Source organism: Centropristis striata, chromosome 18 (genome assembly GCF_030273125.1).
Source record: "Centropristis striata isolate RG_2023a ecotype Rhode Island chromosome 18, C.striata_1.0, whole genome shotgun sequence".
NCBI classification, from domain to species: Eukaryota; Metazoa; Chordata; class Actinopteri; order Perciformes; family Serranidae; genus Centropristis; species Centropristis striata.
Genome location: NC_081534.1, coordinates 35,766,147 through 35,783,900, shown reverse-complemented (window position 1 = coordinate 35,783,900; position 17,754 = coordinate 35,766,147). Strand labels below are relative to the sequence as shown.

Genomic DNA, 17,754 nt, shown 5'->3' with positions numbered 1-17,754 from the left:
CATGTTGGTCTGTTCCACATGTTGGTCTGTTCCTAATGTTGTTCTTTTCCACATGTTGGTCTGTTCCACATGTTGTTCCAGAGGTCTCAGTACCGCCTTGAAATCTTCCGCCGCCAGCAAAAAGACAATTACAACCACTAACATAAAGCAATTCAAAATATTAATAAAACAGTATTTATCAAAGTCAGAAAACATGGTATATTCATATGTATGTAGTATATTTCTGTAGATATATGATGTGTTATTGCTGTAGAATGAATGTATTTACAGTATGATATGTATGATGTGCTAGTAGATTGTGTAATGATGTATTATACGTATATAATATGTAGAAATGTGTGTAATATGGATTAATACATGAATAATTAATATAAGGAAGAATGAATGAAGCACAGGTAAGAAGTGTAAACGCTCACTCTGTTTCTGTTTTGTTAGCTGAAGCATATATAGTTTTTTTGGTTTTTATAATGTTTATGTTTTGTGTTTTCAACTGTATATTTGATGCCGATGGACCCCAGGATGAATAACTAATTAATAACTAACGAAACTAAACCATCTCCCTATTTATCAACATAATCAACTCAATACGAGTCATGGAGAAAATGACTTTCACTATTTGTTTGCAAAAAAGAGAGAAAGGGAGATAATTATTGGAAGAAATGTGACTGTTTGTATGTATAGCCCATATATATCTATGGGATATATATATATATATATATATATATATATATATATATATATATATATATATATATATATATATATATGAATCTTTATGAAGAATATAACGTGACAATAACAGATAATACTGCTACTATTAACAGACATGATGACATGGTGAAACACTGCAGTCATTAAAGCCGACTTATTGTGATATTTGTAGTTGTTAATAAATTATCAGTTAGATCACTAGATCAATAAGAGTGGTTCTGTTATCAGTATGTTCAGTTAGCTGGAGGCTAACCTGGAGATAATAATAAGTAACCCTGTCTTATTTTAATTATTCTGTTACATCTCAACAGGAGAAATCTGAACAGACAAAAGGACTTGGACAGTGAACACTAATAATGTTTGTTCTGTTTCTTCATTCTACAGATTGTGTTTAATAATCATGCAGCGTGTTGCAGGACACAGCTGGAGCAACTACAGCAGCAACCAATGATGGAACTGAGACATTCAAAATTAACTGGCAACATAATCAGCTAAGTCTCTTTGACACGTTTTCTTTTACAAGCGTCATTATGCTTATAATATAATATAATATAATATAATGTATATAATATAATATAATTTAATATATAATATAATATAATATATATAATATATATATAATATAATATCATATCATATCATATCATATCCATCCATCCATCCATTCTCGTCCGCTTATCTGGGGCCGGGTCGCGGGGGCAGCAGGCTAAGCAGGGCGTTCCCTCTCCCGGCCACAACGTCCAGCTCCTCCTGGACCCCGAGGCGTTCCCAGGCCAGGAGAGAGATATAATCCCTCCACCGTGTTCTGGGTCTTCCCCGGGGCCTCCTACCAGTTGGACCTGGACCTCCTCTAACGGGAGGCGCCCGGGAGGATCCTTACCAGACGCCCAAACCACCTCAGCTGACTCCTTTAGAGGAGAAGGAGCAGCGTCTCTACTCCGAGCTCCCTCCGGATGTCTGAGCTCCTCCCCCTATCTCTAAGGCTGAGCCCAGCCACCCTACGGAGGAAGCTCATTTCAGCCGCTTGTATCCACGATCTCGTTCTTTGGTCACTACCCAAAGCTCAGGACCATAGGTGAGGGTTGGAACGTAGATGGAGCGGTAAATCCAGAGCTTTGCCTTCAGGCTCAGCTCCTTCTTCACCACGACGGTCCGGTACAACGCCCGCATCACTGCTGACGCCGCACCAAACCGCCTGTCCATCTCACGCTCCGTTCTACCCTCACTGCTGAACAAGACCCCCAGATACTGGAACTCCTTCTCTGGAGGCAGTACCTCTCTCCACCCAGAGGGGGCAGTACCTCTCTCCACCCAGAGGGGGCAGTACCTCTCTCCACCCAGAGGGGGCAGTACCTCTCTCCACCCAGAGGGGGCAGTACCTGTCTCCACCCAGAGGGGGCAGTACCTCTCTCCACCCAGAGGGGGCAGTACCTGTTTCCACCCAGAGGGGGCAGTCCACCGTTTTCCGGCAGAGAACCATGGTCTCAGACTTGGAGGTGCTGACTCTCATCCCAACCGCTTCACACTCGGCTGCAAACCGCCCCAGCGAGTGCTGGAGGTCCCGGCTATAATATAATATAATAAATATAATATAATATAATATAATATAATATAATAATATAATATCATATCATATCATATCATATATATAATATAATATAATATAATATAATATAATAGTAATAATTAAATTGGAGATAAAGTTACTAGATAATGATGTCAGTATATATTTCACCACAGCAGGTTTAGATGCATTTAATGTGTTTTTTGTCTTAACAGTGAGAACAAAATGAATAAATAAAGGATTAAACACTTTTACACATTTTTTTTAAATTATACATGTTTAGCTTTCAAATAAAGGTTCACTCCAAAACAAAAGCTGCATGAATTAAACAACAGATTGACTGAAATAGGTTTATAAATTAATGCCTCATCACATTGTGATAAAAAAGGTCTAAACCAGACTGGAACATAAAAACTGAGTCTAAACTTTCAGTTATCAGTTACCGTGGTTACTGAGCGGTATCAGTCACCGTGGTTACTGAGCGGTATCAGTCACCGTGGTTACTGAGCGGTGTCAGTCACCGTGGTTACTGAGCGGTGTCAGTCACCGTGGTTACTGAGCGGTGTCAGTCACCGTGGTTACTGAGCGGTGTCAGTCACCGTGGTTACTGAGCGGTGTCAGTCACCGTGGTTACTGAGCGGTGTCAGTCACCGTGGTTACTGAGCGGTGTCAGTCACCGTGGTTACTGAGCGGTGTCAGTCACCGTGGTTACTGAGCGGTATCAGTCACCGTGGTTACTGAGCGGTGTCAGTCACCGTGGTTACTGAGCGGTATCAGTCACCGTGGTTACTGAGCGGTGTCAGTCACCGTGGTTACTGAGCGGTATCAGTCACCGTGGTTACTGAGCGGTATCAGTCACCGTGGTTACTGAGCGGTATCAGTCACCGTGGTTACTGAGCGGTATCAGTCACCGTGGTTACTGAGCGGGGAGTCACATAAACCACTTTGATGGAACACATCTCTCACTTAAATTAGCGAGATTTATCACAATAAACCAGACTTTTACTTAATCCACGTTGATGGAACACCACTCAGACCTGAAGAAAAAAAAAAAAAAAAAAATCCTGATCTATGTGTGTGTGTGTGTGTGTGAATGACCACTCAGACCCAGCAGTCTTTGGGGGACCAACAGCCTTTATTAGGTGTTTCAGGGACTTATAATCGGTGTAATAATAATCGTTGTCCTGTGGGGACTCTGAGACTAACGGAGACTCTAAACGTCCCGCGGTCAGGACGGCTTCTGATTGGTTACAGTGAGGAGTGAGGGGGGGTGAGGGGTGTGAGGTCAGAGGTCACTACTTCTGGTCGGGGACGAGGTCGTCGATGGCGTCCCCGTTCTCCAGACGTTTCTCCATGTCCACCAGCAGCGCCACGCCGTCCACCACCATCTGGACCAGCTCCACCTCCGAGAAGCCCAGACGGTCGGCGTTGGAGATGTCAAAGACTCCGCCCACCGCCGCCGTGTCCACGCCGCCTGGGACATTCATAATATTATCATTATTAATATTATTATTATTATATATCATTATTATTATTAATATTATTATTATCATCATCATTATTATAAATATTATTATTGTATTTATATATTTATAGTATTGTTGTTGTTATTGTTATTATAGTTATTATTAATATAATTAATTTTAGTATTATTATTATTAGTATTTTTATTATTCCTATTATTATTAATATTATATTTATTTTATTATTATTTAGTTTACATTTACTTTATTTGTTATGTAATTCTTTATTTTCTGTCTCTTCAACACTTTAAATATATTAAATGTTAAAAACTAAATTACAAATAGAAATTATGAAAAAATAGAATATATATGTATATATATACACACACACACACACACACACACACACACACACACATATCCTAAAAAAAATGTAATTAATGTATTTAGGAGTTATTAAATTGGAAGCAAATTAAAATACATTTAGTTGTAAATTAAGATATATTTATTTAAAATGTCATTTTGGTTCAACCTGTCTGTCTACCTACCTGTCTGTCTCTCTACCTGTCTGTCCCCTACCTGTCTCTTTACCTGTCTGTCTCTCCACCTGTCTGTCTCCTACCTGTCTGTCTTTCTACCTGTCTGTCTCCTACCTGTCTGTCTCTCTACCTATCTGTCTGTCTGTCTACCTACCTGTCTGTCTCTCTACCTGTCTGTCCCCTACCTGTCTCTTTACCTGTCTGTCTCTCCACCTGTCTGTCTCCTACCTGTCTGTCTCCTTCCTGTCTGTCTTTCTACCTGTCTGTCTCTCTACCTATCTGTCTGTCTGTCTACCTACCTGTCTGTCTCTCTACCTGTCTGTCTACCTACCTGTCTGTCTCTCTACCTGTCTGTCTACCCACCTGTCTGTCTCTCTACCTGTCTGTCTCTCTACCTGTCTGTCTACCCACCTGTCTGTCTCTCTACCTGTCTGTCTCCTACCTGTCTGTCTGCCTACCTGTGCCTCTCTTCTGCAGCCTCAGTCTCTACCTGTCTGTCTCTCTACCTGTCTGTCTCTTTACCTGTCTGTCCCCTACCTGTCTGTCTCTCCACCTGTCTGTCCCTCTACCTGTCTATCTATCTACCTGTCTACCTACCTGTCTGTCTCTCTACCTGTCTGTCTCTCTACCTGTCTATCTATCTACCTGTCTATCTACCTGTCTGTCTCTCTACCTGTCTATCTACCTGTCTGTCCCCTACCTGTCTGTTTCTCTACCTGTCTGTCTCCTACCTGTCTGTCCCCTACCTGTCTGTCCCCTACCTGTCTCTTTACCTGTCTGTCTCTCCACCTGTCTGTCTCCTACCTGTCTGTCTTTCTACCTGTCTGTCTCCCACCTGTCTGTCTCTCTACCTATCTGTCTGTCTGTCTACCTACCTGTCTGTCTCTCTACCTGTCTGTCCCCTACCTGTCTCTTTACCTGTCTGTCTCTCCACCTGTCTGTCTCCTACCTGTCTGTCTCCCTACCTGTCTGTCTTTCTACCTGTCTGTCTCCTACCTGTCTGTCTGTCTACCTATCTGTCTGTCTGTCTACCTACCTGTCTGTCTCTCTACCTGTCTGTCTACCTACCTGTCTGTCTCTCTACCTGTCTGTCTACCCACCTGTCTGTCTCTCTACCTGTCTGTCTACCCACCTGTCTGTCTCTCTACCTGTCTGTCTCCTACCTGTCTGTCTGCCTACCTGTGCCTCTCTTCTGCAGCCTCAGTCTCTACCTGTCTGTCTCTCTACCTGTCTGTCTCTTTACCTGTCTGTCCCCTACCTGTCTGTCTCTTTACCTGTCTGTCTCCTACCTGTCTGTTTCTCTACCTGTCTGTCTCCTACCTGTCTGTCCCCTACCTGTCTGTTTCTCTACCTGTCTGTCTCTCTACCTGTGTCTCTACCTGTCTGTCTCTCTACCTGTCTGTCTCCTACCTGTCTGTCTCTCTACCTGTCTATCTACCTGTCTGTCCCCTACCTGTCTGTTTATCTACCTGTCTGTCTCCTACCTGTCTGTCTGCCTACCTGTCTGTCTGCCTACCTGTGCCTCTCTTCTGCAGCCTCAGTCTCTTCAGGATGTCTCCGAACTTGTCGTGCTTGCTGACGTTGGGTAGTTTGACGTGGACCCCGGCCCTCAGGCCCGTCCCCAGGTTGGATGGACAGGTGAGGACGTAGCCCAGGTGTTCGTTCCACATGAACTCGTGTCCCCGCTCCTTGAACAGGCCCTCGATCTGCCAGAGAGAGAGAGAGACGGGTGGATTAACTGACTATCGGAAACTGTTTCTCTCATAGACCTCTATAGTATTTTTGTCTATATATAAAAGTGGATCAGTTCTCGGATCAATCGGCTGATTTACTGATCAACAATGAACAGAGACGTGACAGAAGGCTGCATTTATATTGTTGAGTCTTTTATTCTGAAAATCTAACCATCAGCAGAACCAGTAATGTGAGCTACTGCTTCCACCAAGAGTCTTTTATTTTGAAAATCCAACCAACACCATTGAGAGCTCCTGCTACCACCTAGAGTCTTTTATTTTGTTAATCTAACCAACAGAAGAGCTACCAATGTGAGCTCCTGCTACCACCATAAGTATTTTATTTTGAAAATCCAACCAACACCATTGTGAGCTCCTGCTAACCTGAAGTCTTTTATTTTGAAAACCCAACCCAGATTATTATATTATTGGCATCTATTTGTGTGATCAGTCATATTGAAGCCGAAAATAATTTATTTTTTTCTATTTTATTTTATTTAGGTCTGTTGTATGTTTTTTTGAGTGCTTGTGTCACGGCAATGAAAGAATATTTTATATTTATATTAGGGCTGCACGATTATGGCCAAAATGATAATCACGATTATTTTGATCAATATTGTAATCACGATTATTCATCATGATTATTCATCATGTTAGGGAAAACATCTGTATTTTTATTGCACTACTTTTAAACAAACAATAGTTTGTTTATATAGTATAGTTTGTAATACAGAGCTAGCTGTTAGCCTGTTAGCAATTTGCAGACTGGACGCTAAGGGTTATCATCGTGGCAGCCAGCTAAAATTCAATTAATTGTGCAGCCGTAATTTATATATTTATATATTTATATATGGAGTTTAAAGGGACGGTACGTTCAGTCCATAACACCTGTAACTTTATTTTGCTGGACTGGTGGTAAACTACTGACAACAGGAATAAATCCTGCTGAGTTCATTTGAATCTCATCTTTCTTTGTTTTACTGAAAGAAGGACTCATTGATACTTGGTTCCACAGACAGGAAGTGCAGGTGTGTGGACAGGAAGTGCAGGTGTACCTGGGTGAGGCCGGTGCAGAAGCGGTTGAACACCTCCTTCATGTTCCCGCCCTTCTGCATGCTGATGACACGCAGGTGGTCCTCCTCGTTCACCCACACCAGGAACGTCTTGTTGTCGTTGTGCCTGCAGGCGGCAGAGCAGGGTTAACAAATCAGTTTGATCAGGTTAATTCCTGCTAACACCTGGAGGCTTTTATTTTGAAAATCTAGCCAACAGCAGATCTACCAATGTGTGCCCCTGCTTTCACCAGGAGTACAGCAGAACCATCAATGTTAATTCCTGCTAACACCTGGAGTCTTTTATTTTGAAAATCAAACTAACACCATTGTGAGCTCCTGCTTCCACCCAGAATATTTAATTTTGAAAATCTAACCAACAGTGGAACCGCCAATGTGAGTTCCTGCTTCCACCTGGACTCTTATTTTGAAAATCTTACCCTCAGCAAAACCACCGTGAGCTCCTGCTACCCCCTGAAGCCTTTTATTTTGAAAATCTAACCAACTTCAGAGCTACCAATGTTGGCTCTTGCTACCATCTGGAGTCTTTTATTTTGAAAATCCAACCAAAACCATTGTGACCTCCTGCTACCACCCAGAGTATTTTATTTTAAAAGTCTAACCAACAGCAGAACCACAAATTTGTGGTCTTGCTTCCACCAGAAGTCTTTTAATTTGAAAATCCAACCATCAGCAAAACCACAAATGTTAATTCCTGCTTCCATCTGGAGTCTTTTAATTTGAAAATCCAACCAACACCATTTTGAGCTCCTGCTACCATCCAACGTATTTTATTTTGAAAGTCTAACCAACAGCAGAACAACAAATGTGAGCTGCTGCTTCCACCTGGAGTATTTTATTTTGAAAATCCAACCAACACAATTGTGAGCTCGTGCTTCCACCTGAAGTATTTTATTTTGAAAACCAACCAACACAATTGTGAGCTCCTGCTAATACCTGAAGTCTTTTATTTTGTAAATTTAACCAACAGCAGAGCTACCAATGTGTCCCCCTGCATCCACCCAGAGTCTTTTATTTTGAAAACCTCTTCCTGTCTGTGGTGGTACCGACCAGATGCCGCGGCCGTCGGGCCAGTCGCGCGCCATGCCGGACGCCAGCAGCAGCGGGGAGACGGGCTTGTCAAACAGGAAGTGGTCATCGATCAGCTGCTGCTGCTCCTCCTCCGTCATGTTCTTCAGGGCGTAGTACTTCCCCTTCAGGTCCCCGTCCAGGACGTCCAGACCTGCAGGAGGTCAGAGGTCACACAGGCAGGAAGTTCTGCTGAGGCACACCTGGAACAGCTGACTTTCAAATTAAAGGTCTGACTTTCAAATTAAAGGTCTGATATTTAATCAAATCAATCAGCTTTATTACATTTATGAACTCTAACTGACTTCTCCCAGACATTTTATTGTGACATAATTGTGACTTTTGAATAAATGAATCAGCTGATAATGAATAATTATTATAATTATAATTTTATTATTAGAGTTTATTAACCGTCCATTAATAACAATAATAACAATGGTTAATAATAAAAGTTCACGTTCAGGTCATGTTTCCCTCTGCATCCTCTATAGAGGAGAGTATAAATATATATATATACATATATATATATATATATACATATATTTATATATATATAGAGAGAGAGTATAGATATACGTTTACTTTAGATAGAAGAGATTTAAGGCAAAGGAGGAGGAGGAGGAGAGGAGGAGGAGGAGGAGGGGAGGAGGAGGAGGAGGAGGAGGAGAGGAGGAGGAGGAGGAGGAGGAGAGGAGGAGGAGGAGGACGGAGGAGGAGGAGGGGAGGAGGAGGAGGAGGAGGAGGAGAGGAGGAGGAGGAGGAGGAGGAGAGGAGGAGGAGGAGGACGGAGGAGGAAGAGGAGGAGAGAGGAGGAGGAGGACGAGGAGAGGAGGAGAGGAGGAGGGAGGAGAGGAGGAGGAGGAGGACGGAGGAGGAAGAGGAGGAGAGAGGAGGAGGAGGACGAGGAGAGGAGGAGAGGAGGAGGACGAGGAGGAGAGAGGAGGAGGAGTGATCTGAATATGAAGGAGTGTTTGGGAGCTGTGGCCTCATTAGGAGTCTGAGCAGTGATGCATCATGGGAAGAATCTGAATAGAGTCAGTGACTCAGCAGAAACACTCAACGTTTTATTGTGAAAGGATCAAAAACAAACAAACAAACCTATAAAAACTCATTCAGACGGCTCAAGTTTCTGGATTAAATACGTTTTACAGGAAATTTAATGGGAATTTTTAGGAAATCAGGTTAAAATTTAAAAACTAATTCAGTTCAACACCACACGCTTCACTGGTTTCACTGGTTTCACTGGTTAAACTGGTTTCATACATTCCACAGAGAGGTTTTAAACTGGTTTCACTGGTTAAACTGGATTCATACTTTCCACAGAGAGGTTTTAAACTGGTTTCACTGGTTTTACTGATTTCATACTTTCCACAGAGAGGTTTTAAACTGGTTTCACTGGTTTTACTGGTTTCATACTTTCCACAGAGAGGTTTTAAACTGGTTTCACTGGTTTAACAGGTTTTACTGGTTTCTTACTTTCCACGGAGATGTTCTAAACTGGTTTTACTGGTTTTACTGGTTTCTTACTTTCCATGGAGACGTTCTAAACTGGTTTTACTGATTAAACTGGTTTTACTGGTTCCTTACTTTCCACGGAGAGGTTCTCGATGGCGCGGCGTTCTCCGCGGCTGCAGTGCGGCGGCAGACAGAAGCCGCGGATGCTCCGTCCGGTCCGGACCCGAGAACTCAGAACGTAGTTTGGATCCAGATCATCCCCGCCCTGAAACATCAATAACCTGATCAATAACCTGGTCAATAACCTGATCAATAACCTGGTCAATAACCTGATCAATAACCTGATCAATAATCTGATCAATAACATGGTCAATAACCTGATCAATAACCTGGATTGTTGAAGAGTTTCAGGAGTTTTAAGAGTCTGAATTGTAAAATAAATAAAACATTCAGATCATTGAAGGTTTAAATTAATTCGGCCATTTTTAGGGTTTTTAGTTTTAAATTTCATTTTTTGAGTCTTTTTTTTTTGTCATTTTTTGTCTTTTTTAGTCCTTTAGTCCAACATAAAATGTGCTTTTGAATTATTTTTTAACTTTCAAAACACTATCATGCTCAATAAAGAATTGTAAATGTGTCAAATGTGACCAAAGGTGTCAAATCTACCATATAAGAGGGTTCCATCCAGTTCTATCATTTGATACTAAATCTATTTGAGCTTGTCTCCAGTTTTACTTGGTATATCATCATCAAACTGAAACTGGCCTCATGGAGTTTACAGCCAGAACTTTAGAGGTAAATGTCCAGTAGGGCTCCACGCTGCTTTGTTTTCTAGTCTGATGGAGGCAACAAGTCTGATTATTTGGAGCTTTAGAGACTCCACAGGGTTAAAGAGAATAAAGGGACCTAAAGGAGCTGAAATAACTCCAGTATGAAGCTGAACTGAGTCTTTGTCAGGCCTGAAGAACAAGAACTGAATCGCTGGTTTTCTGGCTGGACTCTGGTTCATCAGAGGTTCTAAATCTCATTCTGTGGAGCAAACTAACAGCCTGGTTGTTGTGTACCTGCAGGTTGTCAGCGTTCAGGTCTGTCTTGTGTTTGTCTGACGGTTTGTATCCTCCGTGGCGGTCTTCGATCACCGGGTCCAGCAGGTCTTTGAACACCTCGTATGTCTCCTCGTCTCCGGCGACGCAGCCCACCGTCATGATGAACGGGTGACCTGCAGGGACACGAGACCCGGTCACAACAGAAGCAAATCTTACTGGTTACGGTGACGTTTCTGGAGGTTTGTTGTTTCTCCGTGTCGTGGTCTGACTCGTACGTGTCATGCTGATCAACAAATTAACTTGGACTTGATCAGGAGGATCAGGAGATCAGACAGGAAGGACACGCAACAACGTCCCTGTGGACGGATTACTGGACAGAAATGAACCTGATCTAACGAGTCAATCCAATTAAAGAGTTTATTATCAAGCAGAACACTGAAGGCTCTCTGAAGGTGACAAACAACCACAAGTTCCCGAGTCCAGGACAGAGGGACCTGGTCCGAACGCTCCAGGTCTCTAGACGGTGGTGGTAAAGTTTCATGAGGCTGTGGCAGTAAAGAGGAGACTCGTGGGTTATCAGCATTAAGTGGGCATGTCAGTGAAGACTCGTAGGTTATCAACATAAAGTGGGCATGTCAGTAAAGACTCGTAGGTTATCAACATAAAGTGGGCATGTCAGTAAAGACTCATGGGTTATCAACATAAAGTGGGCATGTCAGTGAAGACTCGTAGGTTATCAACATAAAGTGGGCATGTCAGTAAAGACTCATGGGTTATCAACATAAAGTGGGCATGTCAGTAAAGAGACTTGTGGGTTATCAACATAAAGTGGGCATGTCAGTGAAGACTCGTAGGTTATCAACATAAAGTGGGCATGTCAGTAAAGACTCGTGGGTTATCAACATAAAGTGGGCATGTCAGTAAAGAGGAGACTCGTAGGTTATCAACATAAAGTGGGCATGTCAGTGAAGACTCGTAGGTTATCAACACAAAGTGGGCATGTCAGTAAAGAGGAGACTCGTAGGTTATCAACATAAAGTGGGCATGTCAGTGAAGACTCGTAGGTTATCAACATAAAGTGGGCATGTCAGTAAAGACTTGTTGGTTATCAACATAAAGTGGGCATGTCAGTAAAGAGGAGACTCGTAGGTTATCAACATAAAGTGGGCATGTCAGTGAAGATTCGTAGGTTATCAACATAAAGTGGGCATGTCAGTAAAGAGGAGACTCGTAGGTTATCAACATAAAGTGGGCATGTCAGTAAAGAGGAGACTCGTAGGTTATCAACATAAAGTGGGCATGTCAGTGAAGATTCGTAGGTTATCAACATAAAGTGGGCATGTCAGTAAAGAGGAGACTCGTAGGTTATCAACATAAAGTGGGCATGTCAGTAAAGACTCGTAGGTTATCAACATAAAGTGGGCATGTCAGTAAAGAGGAGACTCGTAGGTTATCAACATAAAGTGGGCATGTCAGTAAAGACCCGTAGGTTATCAACATAAAGTGGGCATGTCAGTAAAGAGGAGACTCGTAGGTTATCAACATAAAGTGGGCATGTCAGTAAAGAGGAGACTCGTAGGTTATCAACATAAAGTGGGCATGTCAGTAAAGACTCATAGGTTATCAACATAAAGTGGGCATTTCAGTAAAGACTTGTAGGTTATCAACATAAAGTGGGCATGTCAGTAAAGACTCGTTGTTATCAACATAAAGTGGGCATGTCAGTAAAGACTCGTTGGTTATCAACATAACGTGGGCATGTCAGTAAAGAGGAGACTCGTAGGTTATCAGCATAAAGTGGGCATGTCAGTAAAGACTTGTAGGTTACCAACATAAAGTGGGCATGTCAGTAAAGACTCGTTGGTTATCAACATAAAGTGGGCATGTCAGTAAAGAGGAGACTCATAGGTTATCAACATAAAGTGGGCATGTCAGTGAAGATTCGTAGGTTATCAACATAAAGTGGGCATGTCAGTAAAGAGGAGACTCGTAGGTTATCAACATAAAGTGGGCATGTCAGTAAAGACTCGTAGGTTATCAACATAAAGTGGGCATGTCAGTAAAGACTCGTAGGTTATCAACATAAAGTGGGCATGTCAGTGAAGACTCGTAGGTTATCAACATAAAGTGGGCATGTCAGTAAAGAGACTTGTGGGTTATCAACATGAAATATAAATGTCTTTAATCTGCCAGGCGTCTTGCTTTTTGCAGGTGTTCTTTTATGTGTTTGAGGTGTTTTTTAATGTATTTTTTAATGTGTTTTTTAAGTGTCTCAGGTGTTATTTAGGTGTTTCAGGTGTTTTTTTTAGGCGTTTGAGGTGTTTTTTAGGTGATTTAGGTGTTTTTTAATGTGTCTTTTAAGTGTTTCATGTGTTTTTAGGTGTTTGAGGTGTTTTTTGGGGTTTGAGGTGGGGTTTTTTAGGTGTTTGAGGTGTTTTAAAGTGTTTCAGGTGGGGTTTTTAAGGTATTTGAGGTCTTTTTTAGGTGTTTGATGTATTTACTTAGGTGTTTGAGGTGTTTTTCTTTTGTTGTTTGAGGTGTTTTTTTTTTAGCTGTTTGGGGTGTTTAAGGTGTTTCGGGTGTTTTTTTAGGTGTTTCAGGTGTTTTTTTAGGTGTTTTTTAGGTGTTCCATGTGGGTTTTTTTAGGTGTTTGAGGTGTTTTTAGGTGTTTGAGATGTTTTTTTTAAGGTGTTTCAGGTGTTTTTAGGTGTTTGAGGTGGGGGTGGGGGGGGGGGGGGGGCGGGGTTTCGGTGTTTCAGGTGTTTTTTCGGTGTTTCAGGTGTTTTTTTAGGCGTTTGAGGTGTTTGTTTTTTTAGGTGTTTCAGGTGTTTTTTAGGTGTTTTTTATGTGTTTCAGGTGTTTTTTTGAGGTGTTTCAGGTGTTTTTTAGGTGTTTGAGGCATTTTTTTTAGGTGTTTGAGGTGGGTTTTTTTTTAGGTTTTTGATGCGTTTTTAGGTGTTTGAGGCGTTGTTTTAGGTGTTTTTCTTTAGGTGTTTTAGGTGTTTTTTAGGTGTTTGGTTTTTTAGGTGCTTCAGGTGTTTTTAGGTGTTTGTGGTGTATTTCAGGTGTTCGGCGGTTGGTACCTGGGTTGTCCACGCCGGTCTGGATCACGTCGTCCAGGGTGAACCCGCTGGGCGTCTCCTTATCCCTCAGGCTCTCGTACAGTTCGGGCGTGAGCACCTTGGCCATGTGGTTGTTGTGCTGGCTGAGGTCGGGGTACTCCTGCTCCGACGAGTAGTTCATCTTCAGCTTGTTGTGGGTGTTTCCGAAAGGCATGACGACGGCCGGCTGCTGACCTGAGACCACATCAAACCAAGAAACCTGCTTTATAAATCAGTCAGATTAACCCTTTAACTGATTGAGCATCTAACACTTGACTGAGGATTGATTTTCTAAATAAATCTGTTAGATGTCACTGTGTCTTTAAATAGTTAAATACCTCTTAGCCCCGCCTCCAACCAGGAAATCAGAAACAAGAAAATCACTCCAGCGTTTGTTCTATTTTTGGTGAAATTTTCAAAGGTCGGTAAAAATGTTTTATATCCTACTGTCAGACGCCTTACTGAACAGAATAATGTTAAATGATTCCACAAAAAAACTGTAATGAATGTATAATAATTTTTTTAAAAACTATCTCAACCAAATTTGATTTGGCGCTTTATGGTTAGCTTAGCGGTATTAAGCTAATGTCATTATAATTAACTATGTGCTATGAAATCATAACTTCTGATTATTCATTGCTGTAAATATGAAACATTTAATGCTACTCCGTCATAAATATGCGGAAATAATCAATTAAGTATGTCGTTTTGTCACTTTCATGAGAAGTAAATATGGTAATTTTATTGAAGAAATATGTGGAAATCATGACTATCACAACTATTTAAATTTTTTAACAAAATGACAAATGCTAGTATACTCATATTTTTACCACTGTAAGAGAATGTGGTTTGTAATTTAAAAAAAAAGTGTTTTACAATTACTAGATGGATACAAAAAGGGGTTAAAGGGTTAAAGGTACCAGACTACGACCGCTAGAGTCGGTCTGGACCTCTTCTGGTACGGAGCTGACAGCGTATTAAAATAAATAGATACACAACTTTTTGTTGTTACGCGGAGGACTTGAACCTCTTCTGTGAGGAACCCGACCCCCGGGGGTCTACGGGCCGCTGCTTGAGAACCATCGACCAGGCCTGAAAGCTCAATGAAGGTTGTTTTAACCCTCCTGGCTCCTTTTTGACCCCAAATAATTTTCATCAACCAGTAATGAAGGTTAACTTTCATAGAATTACTGAAATTCTCAGCACGTGTGGCCCTCTGCATCCTTTATAGATAATATAAATTTACACTTTCTTCAGACATGTTTTATAAGTTTTTATAGCTCCAGTGGTCCTCAGGGGTCAAAAGGACCCCATGACATCAGACTGGTTTTAGGACATGTAGATTAAAATTATTGACAAATTTACTTTTTTCACCTTTTAAGGCAACTCATGACCAAAAAAATTTATATGTAATTTTTTTTATATTTTATTCATTATGATTGGTCAATTTTAGTCAAATATACAGTGAAAAATAAAGTCAAACTTGAAAATGTGGCCCTAAATTTGACCAAAAAAAAAAAAAAAAAATTAAAATTATATATCAATGTGTTGGTCTTGAGTTGCCGTAAAAGGTAAAAAAAGATTTGTTAATAATTGTTTTCTATGTGAAGTCTTGAGGTCCTTTTTGACCCCTGAGGAGCACCAGTGGATAGTCGACGGGAGGACTTTAAAGGACTAATCTGATTTTTGAAACATTTTAATCTGCAGATAATAATTAATTTACAGATGTAAACATTTCTTCAAACTAGAAAAACAAATAAATGTGTTAATGTCAGTAATGCACTGAAACCTGTTAATAGTATAAATAAAGTTTACAACACTGAACAAATGTAAATAAACAAGCTAAATTAAATATATTGAAAAAAATATTCAGGTTTTATTACTTTTTTTCTCTCGAAATGACGCCTAATTTTGTATATTTGATTAAAATTGACCAATAAAAATAAAAAAAAATGACTATGAAAATTAACTGAAACTTGTTAATAGTATAAATACAGTAACGTTTAAATAAAGAAGGTAAATGAAAACAGAAATAAGAATGATTAAATAAAGAAGAAATATTAAAGAATAAATATCAGAAATATTAAAACAGAAATATGAATTATTAATGAATGAATGAATGACTCATATGATCTTTGGTACATTTAAAGGAATATTAAGGTTTTTATTATCTTGGCAGCTTCGGGCCACCATACCTCCACTTCCTCTGATATTTCACCACCAAAATAAAAGTTTGACCAAACGTTCACATCCGGTCCTAATGATGAATAATTAATAATGAGCTCATATATTTCATAATAACATGAAAGGCATCATTTGCATATTTAAAGCTATAAACCTGTGATGGAGGAGCTGCAGGAGGCGGATCAGCGAGTCTAAAGCGGGACTCGGAGGCTGATTAAGGATCTGCCGAGTGACGCAGCAGCAGCAGCCCGGATTAACCCCTCACAGCCCGGCTGCTGCACCGCGACGCCCCGGTCACCTTCAGCACGGAGCCGGACTCCAGACCGGGACCGTCCCGGATCACCTGCACCCTCATCATCATCATCATCATCATCATTATAAATATCAATAATAATAAAGATGCTGCAGGTTAGTGACGCAACACCTGCAGACAGACAGGACGGACTGAAGGTCGCTGAGTGTGTGTGTGTGTGTGTGTGTCCTTTGTTCTTTAACCCCGATGATGATGGTGATGATGATGATGAAGGTGAAGGACAGATGAGCTGCTGCAGCCTGTGAGCTGTGCTCTGCTCTGATTGGTCGGGAGGGTGAAGGTGGTCTTACCTGGTTCGGGTCTCGGGTGTGATCTGGTCTGGAGCGGATCCGGTTCTGCTGCAGATTAAAGCGGCGCTCAGCGTTTTATACCCACCCCCCCCTCCCACCCCAGCCCCACGTCCCCCCCCTCGATCCTGATTGGCTCCTATTTACAGTCCATTCATTCCATTGGACGGAGAGTCACATGATCTCTCTCTCTCTCCTCTCTACCTCTCCTATATATTATATATAATATATATATTATAATATATATATTATTTATAATATATATATATATATATATATATATTATATATAATATATATATATATATGTATATATTATATAATATATATATATAAAGAGGATTTCCCCCCCTAAAGTCGCTTTATTATCAAAGTGCATCGTCACAAATAACAGGAAGAAACAGACATTTTAAAGAAATACGCAGCGACGGAGGTTTATGAAATAAAAGTTCTTATAGTTATAAACTCAAACAAGTTCAGTGAATATTTTACATTCGGAGCACAGACTTAAAGTTTCACAGCTTTTTGGTTGAAGGAGGTAAACAATGTTTTAAAGTCAGTTTTAATCCAAAAGAAGAGGAATTTCTCAGAGTCAGAAAGTGAAACGCTGCAACAGAACAAACTGGTTTAGTTTGGCAGCATAAAAAGTGGAAAGGAAGGAAATCAGTGGTTCTGTCAGCAGAGAACCACTAACTCCTGGTGAGATTTATATTTCATTTATACATCCTGATATATAAAGCCTGATAATCTATATAATATGCAAATATTGTTATTATTATGACGGAGAGAATTTATTCACTTTTTTACATTTAGTGATAATTCTGTCCCAGTCAGAGGAGCTGAGGCTGATTGGAATGTTTCTATTGGGTCAAAACCACTAGCAGGATAATAATAATAATAATAATAATAATGATAATAATAATGATAATAATAAAACAGAAGACAACAACATTTAATATCCTCTGCTAGTACTCTGGTTAAAGAATTTCATGGTCGCAGGGTGTTTTTATTTTAATTATGTTTTAATGATAAATTATGAAGTCTAAACATGTTTTGGTTTGTCACCATTAAAAACAAAAGATGGGTCTGTGAAGAAACCTACCCTGGAGCGCTGCCTGTATTTGTGGTGCCCCCTGTTTTCATCTGCAATCCATCCATCCATCATCCATCCATCCATCCATCATCCATCCATCCATCCATCCATCCATCCATCCATCC

The 17,754-nt window shown here is 40.7% G+C and overlaps 1 protein-coding gene across 2 annotated transcripts; it reads right to left on the bottom strand.

Annotated features, from left to right (window-relative positions):
- Positions 1–3,391: 3,391 nt before the first annotated feature.
- On the bottom strand, positions 3,392–16,627 carry ckbb (creatine kinase, brain b). Of its 2 annotated transcripts, XM_059356126.1 has the most exons (8): positions 16,541–16,627; positions 13,736–13,948; positions 10,671–10,825; positions 9,739–9,871; positions 8,134–8,305; positions 7,066–7,189; positions 5,794–5,983; positions 3,392–3,749 (listed from the first exon to the last, which is right to left on the bottom strand). In XM_059356126.1, exons 2-8 carry the CDS (start codon positions 13,926–13,928, stop codon positions 3,571–3,573), a joined length of 1,146 nt encoding a protein of 381 aa, XP_059212109.1. In that variant the 5' UTR covers positions 13,929–13,948; positions 16,541–16,627; the 3' UTR covers positions 3,392–3,570. The 2 variants fall into 2 exon arrangements, with proteins under 2 accessions (XP_059212109.1, XP_059212110.1); XM_059356127.1 differs by lacking the exon at positions 16,541–16,627 and having other exon boundaries at positions 13,736–13,969.
- Positions 16,628–17,754: the final 1,127 nt, after the last annotated feature.